This window comes from Trachemys scripta, chromosome 10 (assembly GCF_013100865.1).
Source record: "Trachemys scripta elegans isolate TJP31775 chromosome 10, CAS_Tse_1.0, whole genome shotgun sequence".
In the NCBI taxonomy this organism is placed as follows: domain Eukaryota; kingdom Metazoa; phylum Chordata; order Testudines; family Emydidae; genus Trachemys; species Trachemys scripta.
Genome location: NC_048307.1, coordinates 64,046,724 through 64,073,775, shown reverse-complemented (window position 1 = coordinate 64,073,775; position 27,052 = coordinate 64,046,724). Strand labels below are relative to the sequence as shown.

Below are 27,052 nucleotides of genomic sequence, written 5' to 3'. Positions count from 1 at the left end.
TCCTGTACTGTCTAAAGTGGCTAAAAGAAAAGCTACAGTTCTAGCTAAGGAACAACGAAACCATTTATGTATGTGTCCTCGGAAGTGGTGCAAGTGTGCATGTTTTTTAAAAGTACCTAGAAATGTTTAATGTGTGTACTAACATAGTGAATCCTGATAACTGTGCAGACCCTGTATGATTTCCAACACAGTTACAACTGAGTATTGACCAAGTTTTATGTGGACACAACTGACCATATTACAAATTTGGTTGTAATATAGACAGACAAGGCCTTAGGCCAGGGGTGGGCAAACTTTTTGGCCTGAGGCCCACATTTGGGTATACAAATTGTATGGTGGGCCATGAATGATCACAAAATTGGGGTTGGGGTGCAGGAGGGGGTGAGGGCTCTGGCTGGGAGTGTGGGCTCTGGGGTGGGGCCAGAAAAGAGGAGTTCAGGGTGTGGGAGGGGGCCCCGGGATGAGGTACGGGGTTGGGCTGCGGTGGGGGAGTTAGGGGCTCCGGTTGGGGGTGCAGGCTTTGGGGTGGGGCTGGGGATGAGGGGTTTGGGATGCAGGAGGGTGCTCCAGGCTGGGATTGAGGGGTTCGGAGGGCGGGATGGGGATCAGGGCTGGGGCAGGGGGTTGGGGCACAGGACAGGCTCAGGGGTGTAGGCTCCGGGCGGTGCTTACCTCAAGCAGCTCCCAGAAGCAGCAGCATGTCCCCCTTCCGGCTCCTATGCAGAGGTGTGGCCAAGTGGTTCTGTGCACTGCCCCGTCTGCATGTGCCACCCCTGCAACTCCCACTGGCTTCAGCTCCCAGCCAATGGGAGCTGCAGGGTCAGCACGCGGTGCTCCCTGGCTGCCCCTAAACGTAGGAGCTGGAGGAGGGACATGCTGCTGCTTCCAGGAGTGGTGCAGAGCCATGCAGAGCGGCCGTCGACCCTGCTTCCTGGCTGGAGCACAGGAGAGGGGCAAGCCCTAGACCCTGCTCCCCAGCAGGACCTCGAGGGCCGGATTAAATCACCTAGCGAGCCAAATGTGGCAGTGTTGCAGGGCAGCTACTGCTAGGGAATCCCTGGTATTGCGGCTCCTCTAGAGCCGCAATACCCAGGGAAAGGAAAGATTAAGAATGTTTTTCTGGTGGTCCCGAAATCCATGTGGATCCTGCGGTATTCTAGGTCCAGGGGATTTGAACTCCTTGCCTCTTCTGTGTGTTTTGAGGCAGTGGTTTTCAACCAGGGGTATCTGTACCTCTGGGGTACACAGAGATCTTCTAGGGGGTATATTAACTTATCTAGATGTTTGCCTAGTTTTACGATTGGCTACATAAAAAGCACTAACAAAGTCAGTATAAACTAAAATTTCATACAGACAGACAATGACTTGTTTATACTGCTCTAAATACAATATTTATATTCCTATTGATTTATTTTATAATTGTATGGTAAAAATGAGAAAGTATGCGATTTTCAGTAATAGTGTGCTGTGACACACTTGTATTTTTATGTCTGATTTTGTAGTTTTTAAGTGAGATGAAACTTGGGGGGTTGATAGGAGTTGTTAGGAAAATGGGTTAAAACTTGCAGGGGAGACCAGAGTCCTAAATTGGAAGTATTTAAAGAGCTCCTAATGTATCATCTTAAGTAAAATGTAGACTTTAAAAAAACAGTTCAGCCATTTTTGAAGTGCAGATAACCCCAATGATCAGACATATTCCCAACAGAAAAAAGGTCTTTTGTAGATGTGGATTTTCTGTGAAAGAAATGGATTGGAGCAGGGCTGGCTCTAACTTTTTTGCCGCCCCAGGCAAAAAAGAAGAGCGCCGCGCTGTGCAGCACACCCCCGACCCCCAGCGCCACGCCGCTGAAACCCCCCCGAGCGCCGGGCCAGGCCGCCCAAACCCCCGCCACCCCCCTGAGCGCCGTGCCGGGACGTCCAACCCCCCGCCCCCCACCCCGAGCGCTGCGCCGGGCCAGCCAAACCCCTGCCTCCCCCCGAGCGCTGCGCTGGGCCGCCCAAACCCCCAGAGCGCCGGGCCAGCCAAACCCCCGCCTCCCCCTGAGCGTTGCGCTGGGCCGCCCAACCCCCCCCTGCGCTGCGTTGGGCTGCCCCCCCCCCCCCCCCCCCCCCCCCCCCCCGCCCCTGCGCCGCGCCGAAACACCCCCCGTGCTGCCCGGCCAAAACAAACAAAAAAACCCTTGAGTGCCGCCCCGCCAAACAAAAAAAAAACCCACAAAAACACCGCGAGCGTCCCCCGCCACCCCAACCTTGGCCGCCCCTTCTAAGGTGCCGCCCCAAGCACATGTTTGGTTGGCTGGTGCCTGGAGCCAGCCCTGGATTGGAGAAACTAAGGAGTCCTACTTGAAGTATGCTAGCAAGTTTCCAATAATATGTTCAGTGTTCTGTTTCCATATACCAGACTTTTCCTCAAAATTTATTGAACCCAGCAGCAACAGAATAACATTTGCTCCTGTATTCTTGTACTTAATATTTAGTGATAGGAAATGGAACTTGGAATCACACTGAGGACCCAAACACTGATCATTAATTTACTAGTTTTCTGTGAAGTAGCGCAAGAGCAGAAAGAGCAAAGGCATCAGCTTTCCATTGTGCATTAACAGTAGCTACCCTGAAGTAATAGCAGATGAACAGGAGTTAGCACATGTCCTTTTGTACTCAGGGTCTCTCTTGTTTACATTTAGATCTTTAACCTGGGATTACTCAAAATAAACAAATTATGTATTCTTCGATGTTTTTTAAAAGCAATCAATTCTACGTACAACACCACTAAGTGATGTTTGTACGAATTTTGCTTTCCTTTAGCACCTACACTTACAAATTGATTGGAAATTCAATGAGTATCTGTGAATTCTAGAGAGTTCTATTATGCTTTTTTCCTGAGTTTTAACATTTTACTCATTCAATCTGTTCCAGATTGCAGCATCATATGGAAATGCTATTTGTATTTTTGAACCCCTTGGTATAAATTCTCACAAAAGAAATTGTGTAAGTATGTATTACATGATTAAACTATGTCTTGTTTTGTTGGCGCAGATAAAAATATGCTTACCACTTGTTAAAGCCCCATTAGAATGGAACAAGGGAGATTAACTGAGAAATATGTTCATGTTAGACACACATATAGTTCAAATATTTGTATAGTGATAAATCAGAATTAATTTCTTATTCTAAACAATACTGTCTAGCATATATCCCTTAAAATAAAAAGCTCTCATTTGAAAATGAAGGTTAGAAACAGGGCCGGCTCTAGGTTTTTTGCCGCCCCCAGCCCTGGGCTCTCCCCCTCACCCCACCCGCCCCCCAGCGCTGGGCTCTACCCCACCTCCGCACCCCCTGCCCCCCCAACCCTGGGCCCCCCCCCCCCCAACCCCACCCACACCCGTCGCCCCAACTCTGGGATCTCCCCCCGCAACCCACCCGCATCCTCTGCCGCCCCAACCCTGGGCTCTCCACTCGCTTCCCCCCACCAGCGCTGACTCCGCCCGCTCCCCCTTCGCCTCCAGCCGGTCCAGCGCTGGCAGGGTCACGGTAAGCTGCACCTCAGCCCAGGGTCCCTCCAGCTGGGGCTCCCGCCTCCAGGACCAACCGGAACGGGAGGACAGAGCCGGGGGACTGCTCCGGTAGGGGGCTGAGGAGCCAGGGCAGGGCAGCCCCAGAGGGATCGGAGCCCCAGAGAGTGGGACGCGGGCCCTGCACGGCAGCATCCACCCTCTATGGCCCCACTGCTGCTCCTGGCTGCCCTGCCACAGTCCCTGGGCAGCTCTGGCCGCTTCGCCCAGCCCCCGCTGCGGCACTGGGGGGGGGGCGGCCGCCCTGCGGCACCTGCAGTCGGCTCAGTGTGCCCTGAGGGACGGCCCCCAGCCCGAGTGTCCCGCGCTCGGAGCCCTCCCGGCTATAAGGTGCGGGCGCTGCTCCCCGACGCGAACCGCAGCGGCCCCAGGGTGCCCCCGGTGCAGGATGTGCTGCTGCTGCCAGGGCTGGCTCTAGGCTTTTGCCGTCCAAGCGCCAAAAAAAAAAAAAAGAGGCTGTCTGGAATACCGCCCCTGAAAATGTGCCGCCCCAAGCACCTGCTTGGTTTGCTGGTGCCTGGAGCTGGCCCTGGTTAGAATATTATTTTCCTTAGTTTTCACCTATTCTGTAGGAGTATTTTATTAAATGGAACATGGGTGATTTTTTGTTTATATTCCTTGTTCCCTAACCAGGGATACGGCATTTAGCAAGTCCCTAGTATTCTGGATGAGGCTAGCAATATTTGTTTGAAACATCATACCAAAATGGTGAATGTTCAGTTTTCTGCTGCTAAAAGAATTTCAGTGCTGCATTTCATCATTGTAAATCAGTTGAATGCAAATATTAAATACTCGATTCAGCAATCTATTACAATCTGAATTTATTTTCAAAAGAATTAATAGAAATCTGAAATTTACATTTGTATCTTCATATAGAAAGAAAAAGTGCTGTTACTTTATTGCTTTTTTGCTGTTAAGAACTAACCCTTTATTCCTAATGTTTTTATACGACAGCAACTGAAGTGTCAGTGGCTTAAATCGGGGCAATTTTTCCTTAGTTCTATGACTTACAACTTAGCATGGGATCCTCAAGGTAATATGAAGTTGATCAGTGTTTGTTCAATATTTATAACTGTAGAATGATTCTAGTTACAAATAATTGTTATTTAAATGAAATTGGAGTGTGAATATATATGTATTAGATAAGCAATTCTCCAACAGTGTACACTACATGCGATAAACAGGTTGATATAAACTTTAGTATATATGAGCTGAGGGGTGAAAACATTCTCACACTAAAAATCCACTGCAGTTACCATTTATGAAGGTGCTATACCAAGTTCTTTTAAATTTTAGATATAGTATGCTAGGTCTTAGTTTGGAAACTGCACTTAGGTAGCTAACTGATATAAATACATCACTAATGCTAACATAGTTAGAATGTTATGATTAGCATATATTCTGGTAAGAAAAATACGTATGTTATGTTTTAAGATTTCTGACATTATGTCATGCTTGGAATTTGACTGGTTATTGAACTGTGTATAGTATTAACTCTTAAACATAGTGCATTCCTGTGATTTTCCTCTCTGGTGTTATCTGGACCAGTGATCTGCTAGGTTACTCCAATCCTTGACTCTGGGAGCCAGCCTTACCCTGCTGTGCTGTGAGAACCCCCACTCCTGGGCTGTTCACGCACAGTCTCTGGCATGTAAGCTGTTCCTTGGATTGTGCAACCAAATGATACTAGCCAATACCTCCGGTCCCAGACAACCCTAGGAACCTTCGTCTTGCAGTGTCCAGTTATGCCCGCTGGACGCTGCAAGCTTATACGAGTTCATCAATTTAACAAAGAAATTAATAATAAATTATAAATAATAAATAAATAAATAAATGGAGATATCCTATCTCCTAGAACTGGAAGGGACCATGGAAAGGTTATTGAGTCCAACCTCCTGCCTTCACTAGCAGGACTAAGTACTGATTTTGCCCCAGATCCCTCAGATTTGGTCAAATGAAATAAAAGCAAAACGCAGTCTAAGCTGATCTTAACACTTTCAATGCCCTTACAAACTTAGATGCTTCTCACCACAGGCTGGCTGGTTGCTCTTCAGCCAGGCTCTCCCTTTTGATCAGCGCTTCAGTCGCTTGGTGTGGTGTATGTAGATGGAGGTAGAAGCGAGAGAGAGCATGGCAAACGTCTATCCCTTTTATCATGTTCTTGCTTCCCTCTTGACTTTGCCCCTCCCCCCCTTCAGAGTCAGGTGAGCATTACCTTATCGCAGTTCCAAACTGACCAAAGGAAGGGTGGTGACTCCCTCGAGAGTCCAATAGATTCTTTTGTTGCTGCCTAGTCCAGTGTCCTTTGTTCCTGTGAGGCTGGGCTGGGTTTGTCCCATACATGCCCTGATGAGGTGTGAACTGCCTCTCAGCTCTTGGAAAGTTTTTGCCTGGGCTTATTTTAAGCCATGAGGATACATTTTCAGCCTCATAACTACATACATGAAATTATAACCTATAACCTTACTATAACATTACTGTAACAACAATGCTCAGTGCGTCATGAGCCTTCCGAAGACACCTGACATGAGAAACTTTGCATTGGATACCGCACAATCATTTTACAAGGATGAACATGCGGGTGCGGGGTGTTCCCCCGAAGTACAGAGCGTCACAATTACTTGTATAGAGAAAACTATTTTAAAAATATCCATCTTAACAAAGGGGTAAATTCTTTCCTGTTTGCCAGTTCCACATCTCAAAGCAAGACATTACCATTTTCCTCCTGAAGGATGTTGTATGTGACGCATGTTTTGAGTGACTAAAAGAAAAGCTACTGATGGGAAATAGTTAAATAAATGGAAAGTATTACTTCACATGGTTAAAAATATTTCTACTGTGGATCCAGGTTACAGCTGTGAAGTGCAGAGGGAGAATGTGTACCATCTGATTTTATAGTGATCAAAGAAACAAGTTCATTTGTACAAAAATACAGATTGGTAGGTCAGGGCTGATGAAGTATAAGGTTGCTCTAAAGTGTCTAAGAACAGGAGAGTGAGTGGAAAATGGATTAAGGGGTGATCAGCATGTTTGTGATAGAAGAAAGACATGAACAGTTTAGAGGGAACGCGCAAAATCAACTGTGCCCAAGACCAGACTAAATTTAGAATCGTGTTATGCCTCTAATCCCCTCCCTAGGCCATTAACAAGGAAGCCCAAGGTCCTGCCCTGACACACCAGATTGGGGCACCCAAGAACTCACTAGTGTATGGGTTGAGGGAGACACCTCTTATAAGCCTATCAGTGTGAAAACAGCCTGTATCTCTCTCTGAGAAAATAAGTCACATTCTAGCCAGACAGTTATGAATCCTTGCTGGTTGGCTTGATGATAGCTTTGGGGAGGCAGGAATCACCCTTTTTTCCTTCCTTTCCCAACTACACCAATATGAGAAGACATGAACCCCCACCCAATTATGTTTAGATACCCAAGTGTTAGGTATCTTAAAACATACCAATGTTAAATAAAATACTTGAAATGTATCTGCAAAAAGAACAGGAGTACTTGTGGCACCTTAGAAATTTGTTAGTCTCTAAGGTGCCACAAGTACTCCTGTTCTTTTTGCGGATACAGACTAACATGGCTGCTACTCTGAAATGTAACTAACTCTTGCAAGGACTCTTTCACCCTATGCAGTGCAGCAAACAGTTGAAGCTAAGAATGCAGGTGCAAGAGAGCATATCAGTACCTGTGAACTTGTCTTTTCTTCAAGCGTTGCCTACACAGCTCCACATTTTTCACTCCACATCTTAGCAGGAGCCCTCTAGAAAGCTTGGACCTTTGAGGTTGGGCACATGCTTCCTTGTGGTACTTGAACATTCAATACCTGAGGGTATATAAGGCGCGATGACTCTACCCCTCAGTTCCTTCCAGCCACCAGAGTGTACCTAGTCAGAAAACAGTCATATAAACACACATAATACAACTACAAATACAACTTCCTTATGTCCTTTTCATGGGGAGTGGATCTTCTCAATTAGGAGGCTTATTTCTCATTAGCTCTACAAATGAAAGTAGGTAATTACCAGGTTCTTGTGGCCAGATATGATTATTTTAAATGGAGCAAATTCCAGTGACTTCTATATAGAAAACAAATTGCAAAGTGGTCATCTGGAAGACTAAATAGGAGACAACAGATGTGAGTACTTCAGCCCTTCCAGCTTTCACCAGACATTTTCTATGGTCTGTAGTTTAGTAATGTAGTAAGTTTTTAAAAAAAAATCAAGAGGTGTAGTTTTCTCCTTCACAATTAGGCTCCTTGGTATGGATGTGTACAACCTATTAGAATGGATTGCTGGAATTAATCACTACAGAAAAGAGAGTTTCTTCTTTACCTGTAAAATGGGTTCTGTGAGAGTACCTCTAGTAATTGATATTCCTGACTAGTTATTGCTATTAACCAGTCTCTTAGCATGTTAATTCTTGGACAGCCACTTTCCTGGTGCCTATGTAATCTATGCCCATAAGCAAAGACTTCTTGTGCTGGGATATTTTTTTCCCCTTGCAGTTCTTTGACTGTCAAATGGACAAATCGCCTGTGGAGAAAGGACAACTAAGTAATATTTATACTCTATTTCATACTCTAATAGAAACCCATTTTACAGGAAGGCAGAAGTTCCTTTTGAAGTTACAAGTTCTAAAGAGAAGTTTGATCCTGTGACATTCTGGAAAAATCCAAGAACTACTCTTATTTGAGACTAAACTTGTCTGTTTAGTCTCCCTTTTTGTTTTCTTCAACTTGCACATTGAAAAATTTTTAAGAGGGAGATTTGTAAATATCTTGGTTTCTAATACAATGGTGATATTTGTGAAATTCTGCATGTCTTTCATCTACACTTCTGGTAGTGTAATTAGAGTTTTTGGCAGAAAAGATTCCTCAGAGCCAACAAAATAAATTTCCTAATCGATTGACTGAATAACAAGGCCTTATCACAGACAGTAACAAGACATGTTTTAATTTAAATAGCTCCAAATAGTGGGTTGGCTTACTGATAGAAAGGGAAAAAAATCTGGGCATTGGAAGAACAAATTTTATCATCTGCCATGACAAATGTTTAAATAATGTGTACTAAATGTTTGCAAGTTTAAATGTAGTATGAATCAGTAGCTGTGTCTTTTGGAAATATGAAATCAATATAGTTATTCATAAAATTATTGGGGTTTATTTTTAATTCAGATGGTTTAATATCCAAAACAATATAAATTATTTTCATATTACTGTATTCATAATAGCAGGGGGGAAAAGCACTCTTGCTTAAAATAGATGGTAAAATCTAAAAAATTTAATAAAACCAACTGGAGCGGAGTGTGCCATGTCTGAATAATCTACTGTAATCAAAATGGACTTAATAAAGTTGTGTTCCTCGGCTATTTTTAATAACTTGTCAAATATGATACTCTACATAATCTTCCAATATAAATGCATCCAGAGTTCCTCATTCTGTTCTACAACTTGAATTAATATTACTCACTTTCAGGTAACAGGCTCCTGACAGCAACTGACAACTTGCAGTTGTGGGCCCCTCCATGTAGTGACATTCTAGAAGAAGAGGAGGAAGATGATGATGATCCTGACAGTCAGATCAAAGATGATAAAGTTCTCCCTGTTCTAAATGACTGGAAATGTGTCTGGCAGTGCAAGTAAGTGAATCTGTAATCTAAGATGTGTTAACTAGATGTAAAAGACCACATTTTAAATGTGTGCCATTAAAAGTATTTAAATATGTAGAGCGCTGCACAGATACAAAATTTATATCTGCGGATATAAAGCGGATATCCGTGGTGTCACAGGGCTCTAGCAACAACAAGCAAGACCAGCAGGGTCATGGCCAGCGACTGGGTCAGGAACTGCAGCAGCAAAAGCAGCAGCATGTCAGGTTGCAGGAGCCAGCGCCCAGCTCAGGCAGCTCTTCCAGCGTGGCTGAACCATCCCCAGCCCTGCCCACTGGAGCGGGCACCAGGCTCACCGGCAGCTGTCCCTGGTCATGCTAGTTTGTGCAAGTGGTTTGCACGCTCCCAGACAGGAGATGCACACCGCTGCATGATTAATAATAATAATGCTGGTTTTGAATATAGTGATGGAATAAGTGAGGAGAGCAAAAAAACCCAAGAATTGAAAGAAGAAAAACGGGAAGGGGGAAAAGAATGGAGTCAAAAGGAAAAAGGTGGGGGGGAGGACAAGACAAAAACATAGACATGCACTTAAGCCAAGATATGGTGCATAGGAACCTGGGTAGGATGCTAATATGGTAATTTAAGGTGAAGGGGACTCTAACCAAAAAAGGGCAGGGAACCACAGAGCAATGGAATTTCTTTAGAGTTTACAAAAGAGTTTCAGATATATATTTCAGACGGATATACAAGTTCAAGTACCCAGAAAAAATATTAAATATTGACAGACTGAATCATTTAATGCAATTAGAGGGGAGAACTATCACCAGAATTTTAGTGTGTTAAAAGAAATACATCATTATAACCTAGTAACTTTTCCTGACTTATATTTTTATGAGGTATAATCAGACAAATATTCTTTCCATGTGAGCCTCACCCTATCAAGGTGTTAACCACCCAATTGAAGAGAGATTTACCTTTAAAGAAATTTTCAACCAGTCGAATTGTATATTTGAATAATATGAAGAATGTTTTTCTTTTAAATAACAAGTAGCTGTACAATATTTCCTCTTCAGCTCCCATTCTAGCAGTACTTTGTGTTGCTTTCCCAGAAGCATTCCAAAGTCTATTAGGAGGGATGTGCATGTCAGCCTGCAGGTCTAATATTCCAATTGCATTTAACAAGGTTCCCTCCATACCCTTAGTTCCTGTCATTCTATTTTTGCCTTTGCTGTCATCTTGACTGTTCATTTAGTGTAATTTACATTTCTGTTTTAATTATTATTGTATTTGTTACATAGATTTTTAAGGCCAGAAGGGACTATAATGATCACGTAGTCTGACCTGTTGTATAACAAAGGCCATAGAATTTCACCCAGTAATTACTGCATCGTGTCCATATCTTATGATTGAACTAGAATATATTTTTAGAAAGACATCCAATCTTACTTTATAGACTTCAAGTGATAGAGAATTCACCATGTTCTTTGGAAAATTACAGCAGTTAATTACCTCGATGTGAAAAATTTGCACGTTATTTCCAGTTTGAATTTATCTAACTTCTAGTTCCAGCCATTGGGTCTTGTGATGCCTTTTTCTCCTAGATTAGAGTTAGATTGTGATCAAGTCAACTATTAACCTTTTCTTGGGTAAACTAAATAAACTGACCTTATTAAATCATTGTAAGACAGGTTTTCCAGACCTCAAATCATTCTCTTGTGGCACTTTTCTGACCCCCCTCCTCCCCCTCCAATTTCTCAACACCCTTTTTAAATTGTGAGCACAAGAGCTGGACTGCTGTATTCCAGTAATGGATCAATGCCATATATAGACATATCCCCTCTGTACGCTTAATCGATATTATACATCCAAAGATTGCATTTAGCTCTCTTAATCACAGTATCCACTGGAAACACATGTAAAGTTGGTTATCCACTATGACCTGTAAATCCTTCTCAGAGTCTCTATCTGCTGGGATACAGCCCACCATCCTGAAAATGTGACTGATGTTCTTTGTTCTTATGTCTGATCTTACATTCTTGTGTTGTTTGAATGAGCTCAACTCACCAAGCTGTGGATGGAAGGCCCTTCCGTCCTGGATGAGCATTTTATATCACTCAGGCTTGAATAGTCTCAGCTTACTGTTATGGTTCTCTGGCTTTGTCAGAAGAATCAGTGATTTGGTAGTCACTACCCCAGAATGTTTTCAGAGGGTCACCTGTTATCTGTCCCTAACTTGTGTTCTAGATAGGGGTGTTCATTTATGCACCTCAGTGTGTCTTGGCTCTGAAAGCCAATAGAAGCCAGATTTAGCATCAGTAACTTGGAATTTTGGGCCATAAAATTGCCATCTGAACTTTCCTGCCATGAGAGATCATTCAAACTATCTTGGACTGAGTGGCTGCTATGTTCTAAATGAAATGAGAACTGATCTGTTCGTCAGTCCCAAGTTAAAAGGTGCTCTGAGGGACTGGTACAGCCAAAACAATATATTCTTCTGTTCTCTACTTGGCAGACAAGGAGATTTTCTAGGTGGGTGATTTATTCTACCAGTTTTAGCACAGCACAATTGATTCTTGAAAAATGTTGTGCTAAGCTCTCTTCTTTCCAGATGGGGGTTCCTTGAAATTAGATGTCTTTGCTTCTTCAGCCATTGCCAAGTGCCTCAAATTTTGTTGAGAAAGAGTCCCAGACTAACTAGGAGATGCTTTTCTTTTGCACTTGGATCAAGATCTTATGTGCCTTTGCTCTGGCAAAAAAAACCACAAGTTATTTTCTGCCCATTCTCTTTTCTCAATGTTTCAGATATTTTGTGGAAAAAAAATCCTAAACTGCTATAGCTATTTTTAGCTGGATGCAGCACGTAACAGCTGAGACACATTGGAATGACTATAAATTATCAACATGCTTCATTTAAATATTACATAATGATATTTGATTAATTGCATATTTGGAGCAATAATATTATAAAAATACATATACAGTAGTCAGTCAAGGTTTAAAGCTGAACTATCTTTCTTCCCTAGGACTGCAGTATCTGTACGTCTGATGGAATGGTCTCCTGATGGTGAATACTTTGCAACAGCTGGAAAGGTAAGGACAAATAATAGCTAGCTAAGTCTTCGGGTGTGGATTCATCACATGTTTGATGATAAATAATATGCAAAAATTATGGACTGTGTGCAATTATGTAGCCATAATTAAGCAAAACTAATCCCAATATCCAAATAATTACCAAACAGTTTCAAATGTATAGTGAAGATTGAGTTTCAACTTCCATTCTTACCCTCCATTTCAGTTTTTCATATCTTTCTCAAACTGCTTTTGGGATTAAATTTTTAAGTAACTATATGTTTATCTAAAGTCCTGTCACTGGAGTGATATTCTTGAGTTTACATTCTGATAGTTCAGCATTTGTTAGTCATACCACTAATTCCACTAAGGGAAAAGATGAGTTTGAGGAACTAATTTTTTTATTTACTTCAACTCTTAACTCTTCTCCTTAATGGTTACCTTGAGTCACCAGCATGGTGGTTATGTTGCTGTTATAGACCAGTGTGTGTGTGATTTCACTAGGAATGTGCCCACTGTAGTATCTTGGCTAGGTACTACATCTTAAGATCCTTGTGATTAGAAAGTGACCAAAAGCTAGGCTTTGAAAGTCTTATTCTTTGCATATCTCCATCTGTTGTGCATATACGTTTATACAGACAAGATTCCCTGACTAGATAATTGCAGCAGATGGTTCCAAAAGCCCATTCTCTGCCTCTGTGTCAGAAGAGGCTTCCATTTAGGTTGCAACATATAGCTCTATTGGATGTATAGCTTTAATCATAACTCTTAACATTGCTGCCTGCCAAGCATTTTTGTTAGTCCTGCTTGCAGGATCTGTGGTAAGCATATCTTGTGATCTGTTTGTGGGAATTTTATTTTTTAGCGAGGCTGTGAGAGGTCTGTAATAGATTTTTTTTTTAAACTTGATTTCCTTCCAATTTCTTCTCCCTACCTCAGTCAGTCCTGCAACTGAGAGAGCTATTCTCCTACCATTGTGTAATTGTATTTACACTGATAATTATTGGGCACATAGGCATCTCTTAACACACACTATTGCAGGTGTATGTCAGTCTAACCTACTGAAAATCTGGTGAAAGGAACCTGAAAAGGGTCAAAAAGGGAGCAAAGGAAGAAATTGGCTTGTAGTTTTATTTCTGATACTATCTGCTTCAGTTATGAAGCAGAGATTCTAAACAGCAGTGAGGACAGATTAATGAGGAGAATGAGGTAGAAAGAATTCCTAGGAGAATTTAAGAAAGATTTGGACAAAGAGAGTAAGGTAGCATGGAAGAATAATGTTCTTCCATCTATTCAAAAGGCAAAAAGACTACTGCTAAAATTCTCTCTCATGCTACTCTTAACACATTTCCATGCCTGCCTCTTCATTGGCTTCCAGTTTCTTATCCCTTCCAATTCATCCACCACGTCCTTACCTTAAAGACACTATGCAGACTTATATGTGTTTCCCCAGACCAAGCATAAGTGGCTTCCACACTTTTTCCTTCATTCTCTATAATCATCTCTTTACTGCTTTCTTCATGTTTCTTCCATTGTCATTCATTCATACTATACCTATATTTGGCTGTCTTCTTCTGTTTGTGCTACAACTGCCTTCACTGTCCTCAAAATCCCTTTATAAAATTAACATCTAATAGAAATTCTTTTTCTTTGTTCTCTCTCCCTCTTACCTTAATTGTGTGCCACGTTTTATTTTGTCTGTATTTCTTACTAGGAAAGGAGCTCTAAATGTATAGTGCTATGTATGTAGGGTCAGATTCTTAGTCGGTGTAAAATTGGTGAATTACACCAGCTAGATCTTTCCTTCTGCCAGACATTACATCAGTTTCCTGCACACACTCAAATACTTGATCACAAATAAGCTGGCAGTCATTTTTTTGCTCATGCAGTTTCAATATGTGCTGTCCACCATATCGTCATACTGTGTTATATAACGTTTGTTAATTTTAAAACATGAAATTGAATAGCTACTGTAAATTCATTCTCCACACACATTAAAAATATACATTTTTAATAAGTTACCTCTCTGTATTGGTGGTGATGCTATATCAACATTTCAACTTGGTTTTAATTAACTACGTCATTAGATGTACACCACCAACCTAACTTCATCCATACTTTTGGGTTTCCTTTTTGTGACATTTGTACTTGTAGCCCATTCATCCTATGTATGTTTTTGTTTCTTTTCCCAGGATGATTGTCTCTTAAAGGTATGGTATCCAATGACAGGGTGGAAATCATCTCTTCTACCACGAGAGAGTGAAGAAAAGAAAAAAAGCTCAGCACTTGTTCACTTTTCCTTTGTTTATTTGGCACATCCTCGAGCGGTGACAGGATTTTCATGGCGTAACACTAGCAAGTACATGCCCAGGTTAGAAAGTTCCTGTTAGGAATTTTGATCAAAATTTTCAAGCCTGAGTGCTTCAAGTTAGGCTCTTAAATAGGTACATGAATAAAAATAGCTTCATTTTCAGTGGTTTCTCATTCACTTTTTGGTCACATTTCTAAATTAGACCATGTCCATTATTGTACCTACATCTAAATTCAGGCACCTTAATTTTAGACATCCAAGTTTAAATTTTGGCCTTTGTCTTCATGATAGTTTAAATATATTTATGTATTATACTGAAGATGTAATGCTTAAGGATGTGCACATATAATTTCAGCTTCTGTTTGTTATGATTGAATTAAATAACTATCATCTAGTATTTTCCCTACTTCTTTTGGAACTAACACACATTTTCATTGAATTGTAGGGCCCCAATTCTGCAAATACTTATGTACATCTCACCTGTAATTTATTAAAAGGTGACAAGACCTGAGTTCAAGATACTGTGATCTCTCTCTGCACTTTAAACATGTGCGTAGTCCCATTGACTTCATTGGGACTACTTGTATGCTTCAAGGTAAACATGTGTATAAGTATTGGCAGCACTGGGGCATAGGTCACCCTTTAGCAATCCCTTACTACTATTTGAAAAGTATCAACTTTTCTATACATTTCAAATAGTAGCGAACCATGATTGTAGGTTTCCGAATGTTTAGACAACCACTGTCAGTCACAGAATTGCATACAAATATAAGAAGATCTAATAAAGAGCTGAAAAGCTGTCAGGCCAGCTCCTTAGCTGTACCTAATGTGTGTGTGGGGAAGGGAGGGTGTTGCGAAGACGTGCAATATTGACTTCAAGCCACCTTTTGCTCTGCCAGTCCTGGGCCACCTGGGGACCAAAAGGGCACAAAGTAGCCAGAGCTAAAGTCGTGATATACCCCTTATAAAATTATAAGAAACTATGTATAGATTTTAAATGTAGCTCTTAAATTACATTTCAAAATATTTTAGAATGAATTTCTTCACTTACTTTCTAGGACCTGAATTCAGGGCCCTAAATATTAAGTTGACATTGCAGCCAAGAGGGATGGGGAATATAGCTCCTTGGCTTGTTTTAGAGTGGTCACCATTAAAAAGGTTGCTGTTTTTTAATGGTAACAACTGTATGTGTTGGTAATGTCATCAGCTATTACAGAGGGAGCACGGTATTTTGAAGGGTGAAGTTATGCAACCCTTATTACATTGGTGAACATTGCTTCAAGCAAGAAGTCCTATTGACATCAGTAGTGCTATAAAATCTGATCTAAACTTTAATACATTGTTAAGTGTAGGAAGCACAAGTATAAATCTTTTCTTCAGGAAATGTTATTACGGCATTGGAAGGAAAATCTGTGTAAATTGCTGTTAATTAACTAACTCCTTTCTAAAGCAGACATGATAGATGTAGTAGTTTAGGATTTCATTTTCACTCCTGTAGTGATGCAGTGTACATGCTCATACTTTACACAACCCAGCAAACCAGATAATTATAACTGTAACTATAAACTTGCTTATAGTAGTGTTCAGTTAATTCATCTGAATTGATGTTACTATCAGATGCACTTTTGTTGGTAATCTACAGTTTGCCATTAGCTAGCATATTTAAATTGTTACCACTATTATAAACATGTTTCAGGTCCAAAAGCCTTCCAAGAAGCAGATCATAACTGCCTAACACTTGTATGTTTTTGTATTTTCAGTTGTGTAACTGTACTTCATTTAGTTACATGAGGTAATCCTGACATGTTTATTTTCAGGGGGTCGGTCTGTAACGTGTTACTTACTTCATGCCATGATGGTATCTGTCGGCTGTGGGCAGAGACTTTATTACCAGAGGATAGTCTTCTGGGTGAGCAGATCTGTGAGACTAGCACTTCCAGCAGTAGCAGCAGCCTGTTGCATTCTGGAAGGCAAAAAGACAGAATACAGCATGCTCTAGAGGTACTGTTAAATATGTATGTTACTAATTATTTTTTATTTCAGTAGTTAACATTTTGGGTAGGTAAAATTTTTAAGGGATTTGGAAAACTGAAACCACATGTTGTCTAGCTTCTAGTATTCAGTAAATCAGAATGTAACAGTCAGAGTTCTTTCACATACTCCATTTACAACAGATCACTCAAGAAGAAAGAGAAAATAAAACCCTTAAGACTCAGATGAAAAATTGAATGAATCTGCTTCCTCCTCAGCTGAGTGTAGAGTTGTTAGGAGCAGATGATGTTAAATACTGCACAGTAATTGGTGGTTTCATTCTGGTTGGAGAATGACATTCCATACTTGTGAAAACATCCATGGAAACCGAGCATTGAAACATTCTCTTGGACGCATATAAGGAAAATATTATTACCCCTTAATAAGATTAGATAGTAGCATATAATTGAGATGTAGTCTTTAAAAAATATAAAGTTTCCTGCTCATTTGGGTTTTCATTGCATTGCTTACTAAGAAGACAGTTTCAGTACTGGGGAGATTTTTTGGCTCGATCCAGGTAAAATGTATGCCATCAATACAAACCTTTTCTTTTGGTCTCTAAGTGATTTGGTTTGGTTAATGTCTTTAAAGGGCTGTTCTGCTTTGAAAAATGTCTTTGCAAAGATGGCATTGTGGTGTTTCATGTTTGAGTCTCAGTGGTATCTGTATAAAATTTTTAGTTTAGAGGGAATAAACTACCAGTTTTGAAAACTCATCCTGGGCTATGAAAATCATACTGGGCTCTTCCCTTCTGGCATATCACCAGTAACAAATACGTAGCAGGACAAATTATGCCCTCAGTTGAACTTTTAGCAGCCATTGTCTTTAAATTATGGTCTCAGTTATATTTGTGCCACTCCTGAAAGCTGAAGGCTTTTAGAATTAATCAAGACAAGTGTGAAGATTATGTAGAGTAATACAAAAATAATACAAATCCAAAGTGTGTTGCAAAGTATGGACCTCTGGAAGGTCGTTGGCTCAAGGATCCGTTATCACAATGGTTCTCAACCAAGGGTACATGTATCCATAGGGGTACTCAGAGGTCTTCCAAGGGGTACATCAACTCATCCAGAAATTTTGCCTAGTTTTACAATAGGCTGCATAAAAAGCACTAGTGAAGTAAGTACAAACTAAAATTTCATTCAGCCAATAATTGTTTATACTATTCTATATTTTCAGCAGTTCTCAAACAGTGGGTTTCAACCCCAAAGAGGATTGTGTGTTCATTTTAATGGGGTCACCAGGGCCAGCATTAGACTCGCTGGGGCCCAGGGTAGAAAGCTGAAGCCGCGTGGGAGTGAAGCTCAAGTCCCACTGTGTGGGGCTGAAGCCAAAACCTGAGTTTTTAAGTGAGGTGAAACTTGGGGTACACAAGACAAATCAGACTCCTGAAAGAGGTACAGTAGTCTGCTTTATCAGACTAATAGCTGTGACAACTTTTGGAATGACAGCTGCTTTCATACTAAGACATGCTTACTCTGCTGGTAAACAAAAGTTATTACTGCTCTGTCTCTATACAAATGCTGTCACAAAATAATAGTTTTTTGATTAGAGCAGAGACTTGAAGGCTTTCAAATGTGGCTTTGATTAGAAAAAAAAAGTGCACAGTTTAACAACCTCAAACAATCTACATGCAGGGTCGTCACATCTTAGGTATTAGGTGACTTTTATGGTTTCAGGATTTGCATAGATATATTCTCATGAATCAACTTCACAATGCACTGTTTTCTTTTAGATTTAAATGTGATTTTTCTCTTTACTTCAGACACTTCACCACTTAAAAAATATGAGAAAAGGACAAAGAAGATCTTCAGTTCTTATTACCCACACAGAATTATTGCCTGATCAACAGGGCTCGCATGAAGTTCAGCGTCATATTTCACATCATGCTAATGCACTCTGTCACTTTCATATAGCAGCAAGCATCAACCCTACCACAGGTGAAAATATTTTTTTTTTCCTTTAAATGCCCAATAATAATTTATCCAAAATGGAAATATTAGGGAGATGGTGTTCGCGTAGTGCTCATGGTTTGATCTGCTTTCTTGAGTACTGTCCATATCAAAGACGTCATTTCACTAGTCTTTAATTATCATAGAGTCTTGCAGGACAGACAGCACCTCAATTTCTAATGTAAAAACTAAACAAACACTCTCCCCCATCTTTTTTTTTTTTTTTTTATTTAAAGATGAAAAACAAAACCTTTGGGTCATCTTTGTACATAATAAAGAACCAAAAAAAGGCACAAACTCAAGTTTGGTTTGTTCTTGGGTTTGGCGGGGAGGGTCCTTTGCAGAACTCTTAACGTTTTGGGGGCAATAAGTTGCACTTAGAGTATGTTCACACTGACACCGGAGTGTAATTTCCAGCTCAGGTAGATGTACGTTTGCTAGCTGTGATCGAGCTAGCGTGCTAAAAATAGAAGTATAGATACAGCCACATGGGTAGCAGGACAGGCTAGCTGCCCTGTGTACAATCCTGCCTGCAACCCTAGGTATATACTTGGGGTGGCAAACCTGTCCTGCTGCTTGTGCACCTATGGCTACACTGCTATGTTTAGCACTCCTGTTCAATCAGAGCTAGTGCAGTTATGTCTTCCCAAGCTGGGAATTTCACCTCCAGCTCCAGTGTAGATGTTCCTTTAGGTACGATAATGATAGGTGCTTTGGGAGAAATGTGCACAAAGGTTTAGGGACATGCCTGGGAGGCACTGTGGCCTGTCGGGTTTGTCTTCAGCAGTGGAATCAAGTGACATTGGTTCTGGTCTTTAGGTCTGATACTTCAATTTACTATAATTTTTGAGCACTTCTGAAGATAGCCACGTCCACTGACAAGCGCAGCCTAACATAGGTACCCATGGAACATGTGCATCCTCAGTGGTGTACATTGAGTGAGAGCGTTCTGTACAAGTCTTTAGCCAGCCACCACTCCCTCCTTCCATCTGGTGATACGTCTTATCCTATTTAAAAATTTGTTAAATAGGAGTCTCTTTAACTACACACAATTTTAAAAATAAAGCATTAACAAAACACCATGAAATTCCCAAAACAAGCTTTTTTTTAATTAAAGAAGTTGTTAACTAATAGCAGTGTAGTCACTTACCATATTTACAAAACCCTAGCACTTAAAGGATATAAATAGTTAAGGCCATAAATTATACACTGTCCACATAATAAACAAATAGATTGTTCTTGTCAAGTATAAAGAAATGCATATTTGATCTCAACCACAACAACCTTAACTCTGACCCAAAATACATTATATTCTTACACCCATAATATCAAATTATAAATACAAAACAAAAGCATTTTGAAAAAGAAATTATAAAAGTTTCTATTTATACATTAATGTAGCACATTGAGTCCCAAATGCAAGTCAGCAAAAACATGTATAATTTTACCAATTAATATTATACACTTTTTTATTAAACTACACATACAGCATTATCTATTAAGTTCAGAGAGCACATAAATATGATACTGAAAAATTGTCAGTTGATAAATATAGTAACTGAATATTTTCCATTTGACAGTATCCCTAAAAGAAACATGTAGGTATGAAAACAAGATAACAAAAATACATTTTAAGAATAACTTATCAGAGTTAGATGTTATGATTAATATTTGGTAAGAACGTTTGTGGGCAGCATAAGCTTTATTACACTTGCCTTTAAATGGTTTGGTTTTGTGAATAATTTTATACATAACTCTAATGTTTTTCATGCAGAGAACCTTAACTTTTGTTATTGCAACTAGTTTTTGTTTATGGAACAAAGCTAATTTTCTTTCTTCATCTTATAACAACCTATTTCCATTAGTATCTGTAAATTATCCACTGTCTTGTGTGCATAACTTGTTTTAGCTTACAGGTATACATTTATGAAGTTATGTATTTTAGATAGCTAATTTACAATTACTTATGTTGTGGTTTTGGTGGGGATTTTTTTAATTAAATTTTATTTCCACAGATATTCCATCAGTGTTAGCTGGGACAGCTTTTAATGTAGACGAAGGAAATGGAGGCTTTGTGGTTCATTGGCTGAATAATAAAGAATTTAATTTTACATCCTCAATTGAAGTATTTCTGCAGCATCTAAGAAAACTTGCTGAACAACAACCAGAACAAGATGATGCTGATGCTGATGGTGAAGAGGAGGAGGAGGAAATGGAGGAGAAAGAGAGAGGCTTACATATGAAACTAGATCATGGTTGGTAATCCGGGTTATTATTTTATAATGTCTACATTAGAATTACTCTGGCAAACATAGTACATATATGATGTCACACATCACAAATATAGGCATTTATAGTTTAGGTTTCATGTGCTGTAGGCTGCAACCACTAGTGGGCACAATAATCTCTTGCATGAAAGGTTTAACAGTCTTTCTTTTGGAAGGTTGTGAAGACTCTCCATTTTTTATAGATTATAATGAAAACCTAGGTTTTATATTAAGTGGTTTATACTGAACATTATTGTATGTCTGTTTGCATATCAGTGGTTGATTATTCTCTTACATTTAGAGTCTCATTGAGATAATTATATATTTAACTTCAAGTATGCTTTTCTGTTAAAATGTCTGCTTGATATTAATGTATAATTATCTCTTTCCTTAGCCTAGAGAGAGTGGCATTTGCACACAGTAATAAAATGTTGCTAATTTTGGGTCATTCCTTTTACTATATGCAAAAGAGAAGATAAGTACAAATTATAGCCAAATGTGGCAGGCAAGCACAAATGGAAGGAAGTTGGTAGTAGTAACCAAGATATGAACTGGACTGCTTCACATCAGGTCATTGACTTGTGGCAGGCAAGCACAGATGGAAGGAAGTTAGTAGTGGTATCCAAAATCTGAACTGGACTGCTTCACATTGGGCCATTAGGGCCATCCCATCTAGTTTCTCAGAATCTCAGCTTTCATAAATAAAATACTAAGGCTATCCCCCATATAGTTCTGAAGACAATCTTGAAAATGTGAAGTGCAGTAATGTCTACCTGAGTGTGCAGATGCGCACAACCTGTAAGAGTATCTCTGGGAGGTGTGACCTGACCCATGTTAACACCACTGGTGTTAACTCCGATGCCCAGTGGTATTTCATATGTTAATATTGTTCATTGTTCCACCACTAATGTAATGGCACAAGATATGTGGAATGATTTTTGATAAATGGATACCCAGACTACTTAAGGGACAATTATACAAAGCCATGGCAAGATGGATCAGAGAGGTGGGCAACCAAAGAGAGGCACTTGAGAAAACTTGAAGCCATGGAAATGAGATGTTTGAGGGCAGTGAGGGGGTGGTGTTGCTGGACCAAATGCAGAATGATGTTATCAGAAGTGAGACGAAAGTTTGTGGTATCAGAGAGAAGCTGCAAGACAGGAAGCTGGGATAGTTTAGACGTGTGAAGGATGAATGAAGGGAATTCTGTACAGGAGGCACTTGAGATTTAAGTTTGTGGTCAGAGAAGGACAGCCAAGAAAATAGTGGATAGACTGTGTACAGCATGAGGGAATGGATATGGAGTGAGCGTTGGACTAGCAAGCAAGCAAAAGACTGATCTAGTGACCTAACCCCAATTAGCTGGGAAAAGGGGAAGAAGAAGAAGGTTTCACCACTGTCCGAGAGGAGACTGAATTATGAATTTCTGCCTAATGTTCTGAAAGTAACATTTCATTTTGCTGCCATGAATGGATGATGCTTGAGAACACCACCACTTCTTCCCCTCATGGAGCTAAAAGGCCAGCTAGGAAAGGAACGAAGGCCAGCTAGGAAAGGAACGAAGCCCAGCGGTTCATCTGAGCCCCACCAAGGGGGAGAGTCATCAACTTACCATTCCAGAGCACCCCCTTGTTACCTTGGACGGCATTTCAGCAACTCTCTCGCCATCCTCTTCAAGACTTCAGTGGTCGGGTACCAGGGTAACTGGGCTCTCCAGCCACGCCACACTATAGTTACACCCCTTTGGGGGTTTCAGTGTCCAAAACAAATAGTGTCCAACAAAATAATGGCAATCAGCACAACGTCTTATACCCCTACTAGACTCCTCTTCCACAACAGTAGTGGCTCACAGGGCTTTTCCTGGAGTCCCTCAGCAAAATTAAAACAAACAACAAAATGAAATGAAAATACAATCTAAGCAACTTCTGCCCTTCCCAGTTAAGCTTTTAGTCAGTTTTCAGCCATGTCTATATGTATAGCAGCGTAGCTGTACTGATACATCTGCGCAGCTGCAGTGCGTGTGGTGTAGACACTCTATGCTAAAGGCAGAATGAACTCTGTGAGTGGCAAAAGCTACATCGGCGGGAGAAGGTCTCCTGTCAACATAGCGCTATGCACACAAGTGCTTATGACAGCATAATTTATGTCACTCGGGGGTGGTTTATTCCCACCACTGAGTGACAAAAATTATGCTGGCATAAGCCATAGTGTAGACATAGCCTTAGGTTCTCCCCAGTTCTCTGTCCTTCTGCAAAACACCAACCAACAGGGCTCCCTCCCAGGCATCTTGCCCCTTTTTCAAGGCCGACCACAGGAGCTAACTCTGCTCCTTAGCTTATCTCACAGTTCTTCATCTGCCTGGTTTTGTCAGGCCCTTCCTGCAGAGAAGTGACTCCAAACCACATCTCTCCTAAAGTCTCCCTTCCACCCAAATTGCACTGAACTCCTTCCTTTTAATTGCTTCCTGAGCCTGGCACAGCTGTTAGTGTAACAAGGTGGGGCTAATAAGCTCTCAGGCTTCAGTTAACACCTTTTTGGCTAGTTTGGGGTTGATACACCCCATCACATGAAGCCAATTCTGTCAGACCCAGCAGTGCATGCAAGCCACACATCCCATTCAGACCAACCCACTCAAAGCTGCGAGGGTCAGTTGACTTCTTGGCTCTTCCATTTGCTGGAGGCCATATGCAGGCTCAGATAGACATCACTACATCAGTTATATACAGTTCACTTTTCCAGCTATTCTTTGCAACAATGAAGGCTTGAAACATTAAAAAATAAATAAATAAATCCTGCAATTCTGATGGCATCACATGACTCAGCTACCTGGGACCCTATGCAGATGACCTGGGTTTTAATATGGCCCTGTCTCTGTATACATTTTTGAACCTCACTGAGGGGAAGCCAAGCCTGAGGAGCCCAGCAGAGAAGGCATAGCCATATTTTGAGTATCTGCACAATCTACTGTGAGAAGTATCTCATGTGGGCAGTATTTAGGCGAGTGCCTGTTCCTGAACCATTTCAAGCACACGGCATTGTTTTCCCCAAGATAATGAAAGCCCTTACACTCAGGTTATGTACAGTTGAGGTTTTGCATAATATCTGGAGTATGGGGTTGAGATTAGGCACCACCCTTTAGACACCAATGGCCACTGTCAAACCAGCAGATTTTCTAGTGGAAAAAAATCTATCGTTTTTTTTTTAATGCCGCTCAGAGTAGCATTAAATTGGGCTCTTTTGCCCCCCACTCTCACTCGGGAACTGCCTGGTGCCCTGTCTTTAGGGTAGGCACAATCTGATTTTGCCTTTTTTATATAATTTCAATGGATAAGATCAATGTTTATTTTAAGGTATTTTTTTAGATTTTTATGAATTTACATTTTCACGGTTGTGGGAAAGTGTGTGTGTGTGTGTGTGTGTGTGTGTGCGCGCCTGAAAATTATTTCATGACAGTAGATGTTCAACACACAACAAAATACCAATAACACCATCTGGGACTGACATAGAAAAAGTCTGATATTTCACATATCCTGGCAGCACTGTAAGTATAACAGGTAGAACAGACAAAGACATTAAAGCCAGATGTGCCTTTATAACTCTAAAACCAGTCTGGAAACAGAAATCTTGCCCTCCAAACTAAACTTCAGATATTTAATACCATTATAAACTCAATCTTACTATGTGGCACTGAAACTAGGAGATTTGACCTTGCTATCTAAACTTCAGATTTTCACAAACACCTGTCTTAGACAAGTCCTCATTATCAGATGGCCAATAAAAATCACAAATGAAGAACTCTGAGGGAGGACGAAACAAATTGACAGGATAGGAAATTATGGAGTGAAAATGGAGATGGTCCAGGGCATACATGGAGGAAAGACCTGAATAATATAATAAGAGAGGCATTGGATTGCAACCCCCAGGGCAAGAGGCAACAAGGTAGATCAAGGATCACATGGAAAGACACAATAGAAGCAGAATTGAAAGCTATTAAAATGATATGGGAAGAAGCTACAGGCATGTCTACACTACGATATTAGGTCAATTTTATAGAAGTCGAACTTCAGTAACCAATTTTATACAGTTGATTGTGTGTGTCGCCACTAAGTGCATTATGTCGGCGGAGTGTGTCCTCAATACTGTGGCTTGCATCGACTCATGGAGTGGTGCACTGTGGGTAGCTATCCCACAATCCCCGCTGCCTATTGGAATTCTGGGTTAAGCTCCCAATGCCTGATGGGACAAAAACATTGTCGCGGGTGGTTTTGGGTATATGTCGTCAGTCTCCTCCCTTCTTGAAAGCAATGGTAAACAATCATTTTGCGCCTTTTTTTCCTGCGTTATCCATGCAGACATCATAGCACAGCAAGCATGGAGCCCGCTCAGCTGCACACTGCTTTCGTGAGCATTGTAAACACCTCACACATTATCCTGCAGTATGTGCAGAGCCTAGCTAGGAATCGCCAGTATGAGAAAGATTGTGAGGAGGAGATGGACACAGACCTTCCTGAAAGCACGGGATGTGGCAATTGGGATATCAGGGCAGCATTGGGGCATGTTGATACAGTGGAACGCCAATTCTGGGCCCGGCAAACAAGCACAGACTGGTGGGACCACATAGTGTTGCAGGTATGGCATGATTCCCAGGGACTGTGAAACTTTCGCATGCATAAGGCCACTTTCATGGAACTTTGTGAGTTGCTTTCCCCCTCCTTGAAGTGCAGGAATACCAAGATGACACGTGCCCTGACAGTTGAGAAGCGAGTGGTGATAGCCCTGTGGAAGCTTGCAATGCCTGATTGTTACCGATCAGTCGGTAATCAATTCGGAGTGGGCAAATCTGCCGTGGGCGCTGCTATGATCCAAGTAGCCAGGGCAAGCAATACCCTTCTGCTAAGAAGGGTCGTGACTCTGGGAAATGTGCAGGTCATAGTGGATGGCTTTGCTGCAATGGGGTTCTCTAACTGTGGTAGGGGTGATAGACTGAACGTATATCCCTATCTTGGCACTGGACCACCTTGCCAAAGAGTACATAAACTACAAAGGGTACTTCTCAATTGTGTTGCAAGCACTGGTGGATCACAAGGACCGTTTCACCGACATCAACATGGGAAGGTTGGGAAAGGTGCAAGACACTCGCATCTTTCGGAACTCCGGGCTGTTTGGAAAGCTGCAAGAAGGAACTTTCTTCCCTGACCAGAAAATTACCGTTGGGTATGTTGAAATGCCAATAGTTATCCGTGGGGACCCAGCCTACCCCTTGCTCCCATGGCTCATGAAGCCATACACAGGCAGCCTGGACAGCAGTAAGGAGCAGTTCAACTATAGGCTGAGCAAGTGCAGAATGGTGGTAGAATGTGCCTTTGGATGTTTAAAGGGGCGCTGTCGCAGTTTGCTGAGGTTAGACCACAACGAAAGCAATATTCCCATTGTTATTGCTACTTGCTGTGTGCTCCATAATATCTGTGAGAGTAAGGGGGAGACATTTATGGTGGGGTGGGAGGTTGAGGCAGGTCTCCTGGTGGCCAATTTTGAACAGCCAGACACCAGGGAAATTAGAAGAGCACACCGAGGCATACTGCTCATCAGAGGGGCTTTGAAAAACAGTTTCATGACTGACCAGGCTACGGTGTGACAGTTGTATGTGTTAGTCCTTGATGCAAAGCCACCCTCCTTGGTGAATGTACTTCCCTGTAAGCCAATCCTCCTCCCCCCTTCGACCACAGCTGGCACAGGAAATAAAGTCCCTATTGTTCTGAATCCATTCATTCTTTATTTATTAAAAAATATTTGAGAACACAGACAACACTGACTAGTAAAAGGAAGCCCGGGTGTACAAAGGGTTTGATAACGGGTGGGGTGGGGGAGGAGAGAAGGACAAGACCACATTACTTATTGTAGCCACACCACAAATCAAAGCTGTTCGAATGACAGCCTTCTGTTGCTTGGGCCATCTCCTAGAGTTGAGTGGCAGGGTGCCCAGAGTCTCCACCTCCCCGCGTTCTTGGGCGTCTGGGTGAGGAGGCCAGGTGGTTACACAGTGGCTGCAGCAGTGGTCTGTACTCTAGTTGCCTTTCTTGCAGCTCCACCAGATGCCTCATCATGTCCGTTTGCTCTCCCATTAGCCTCAGCATCTCCTCCTGCGTGTTGTGATCACGCCCACGGTATGCTTTCCTGGCCTCTGCCACCGAATGCCTCCATGCATTCAGCTGTCCCCTATCAGTGCGGGAGGATGTGTG

The 27,052-nt window shown here is 41.4% G+C and overlaps 1 protein-coding gene across 3 annotated transcripts in view; it reads left to right on the top strand.

Annotated features, from left to right (window-relative positions):
- DMXL2 (Dmx like 2) overlaps nt 1-27,052 on the top strand; it is a 121,627-nt gene that overhangs the window by 19,871 nt on the left and 74,704 nt on the right. For all 3 annotated transcript variants that reach the window (XM_034783309.1, XM_034783310.1, XM_034783311.1), the window contains exons 3-10: nt 2,917-2,988; nt 4,527-4,605; nt 9,048-9,210; nt 12,207-12,273; nt 14,445-14,623; nt 16,381-16,564; nt 18,360-18,534; nt 20,562-20,801. In XM_034783309.1, the coding sequence (XP_034639200.1) occupies nt 2,917-2,988; nt 4,527-4,605; nt 9,048-9,210; nt 12,207-12,273; nt 14,445-14,623; nt 16,381-16,564; nt 18,360-18,534; nt 20,562-20,801 (1,159 nt within the window). The remainder of the gene's footprint in view (nt 1-2,916; nt 2,989-4,526; nt 4,606-9,047; nt 9,211-12,206; nt 12,274-14,444; nt 14,624-16,380; nt 16,565-18,359; nt 18,535-20,561; nt 20,802-27,052) is intronic.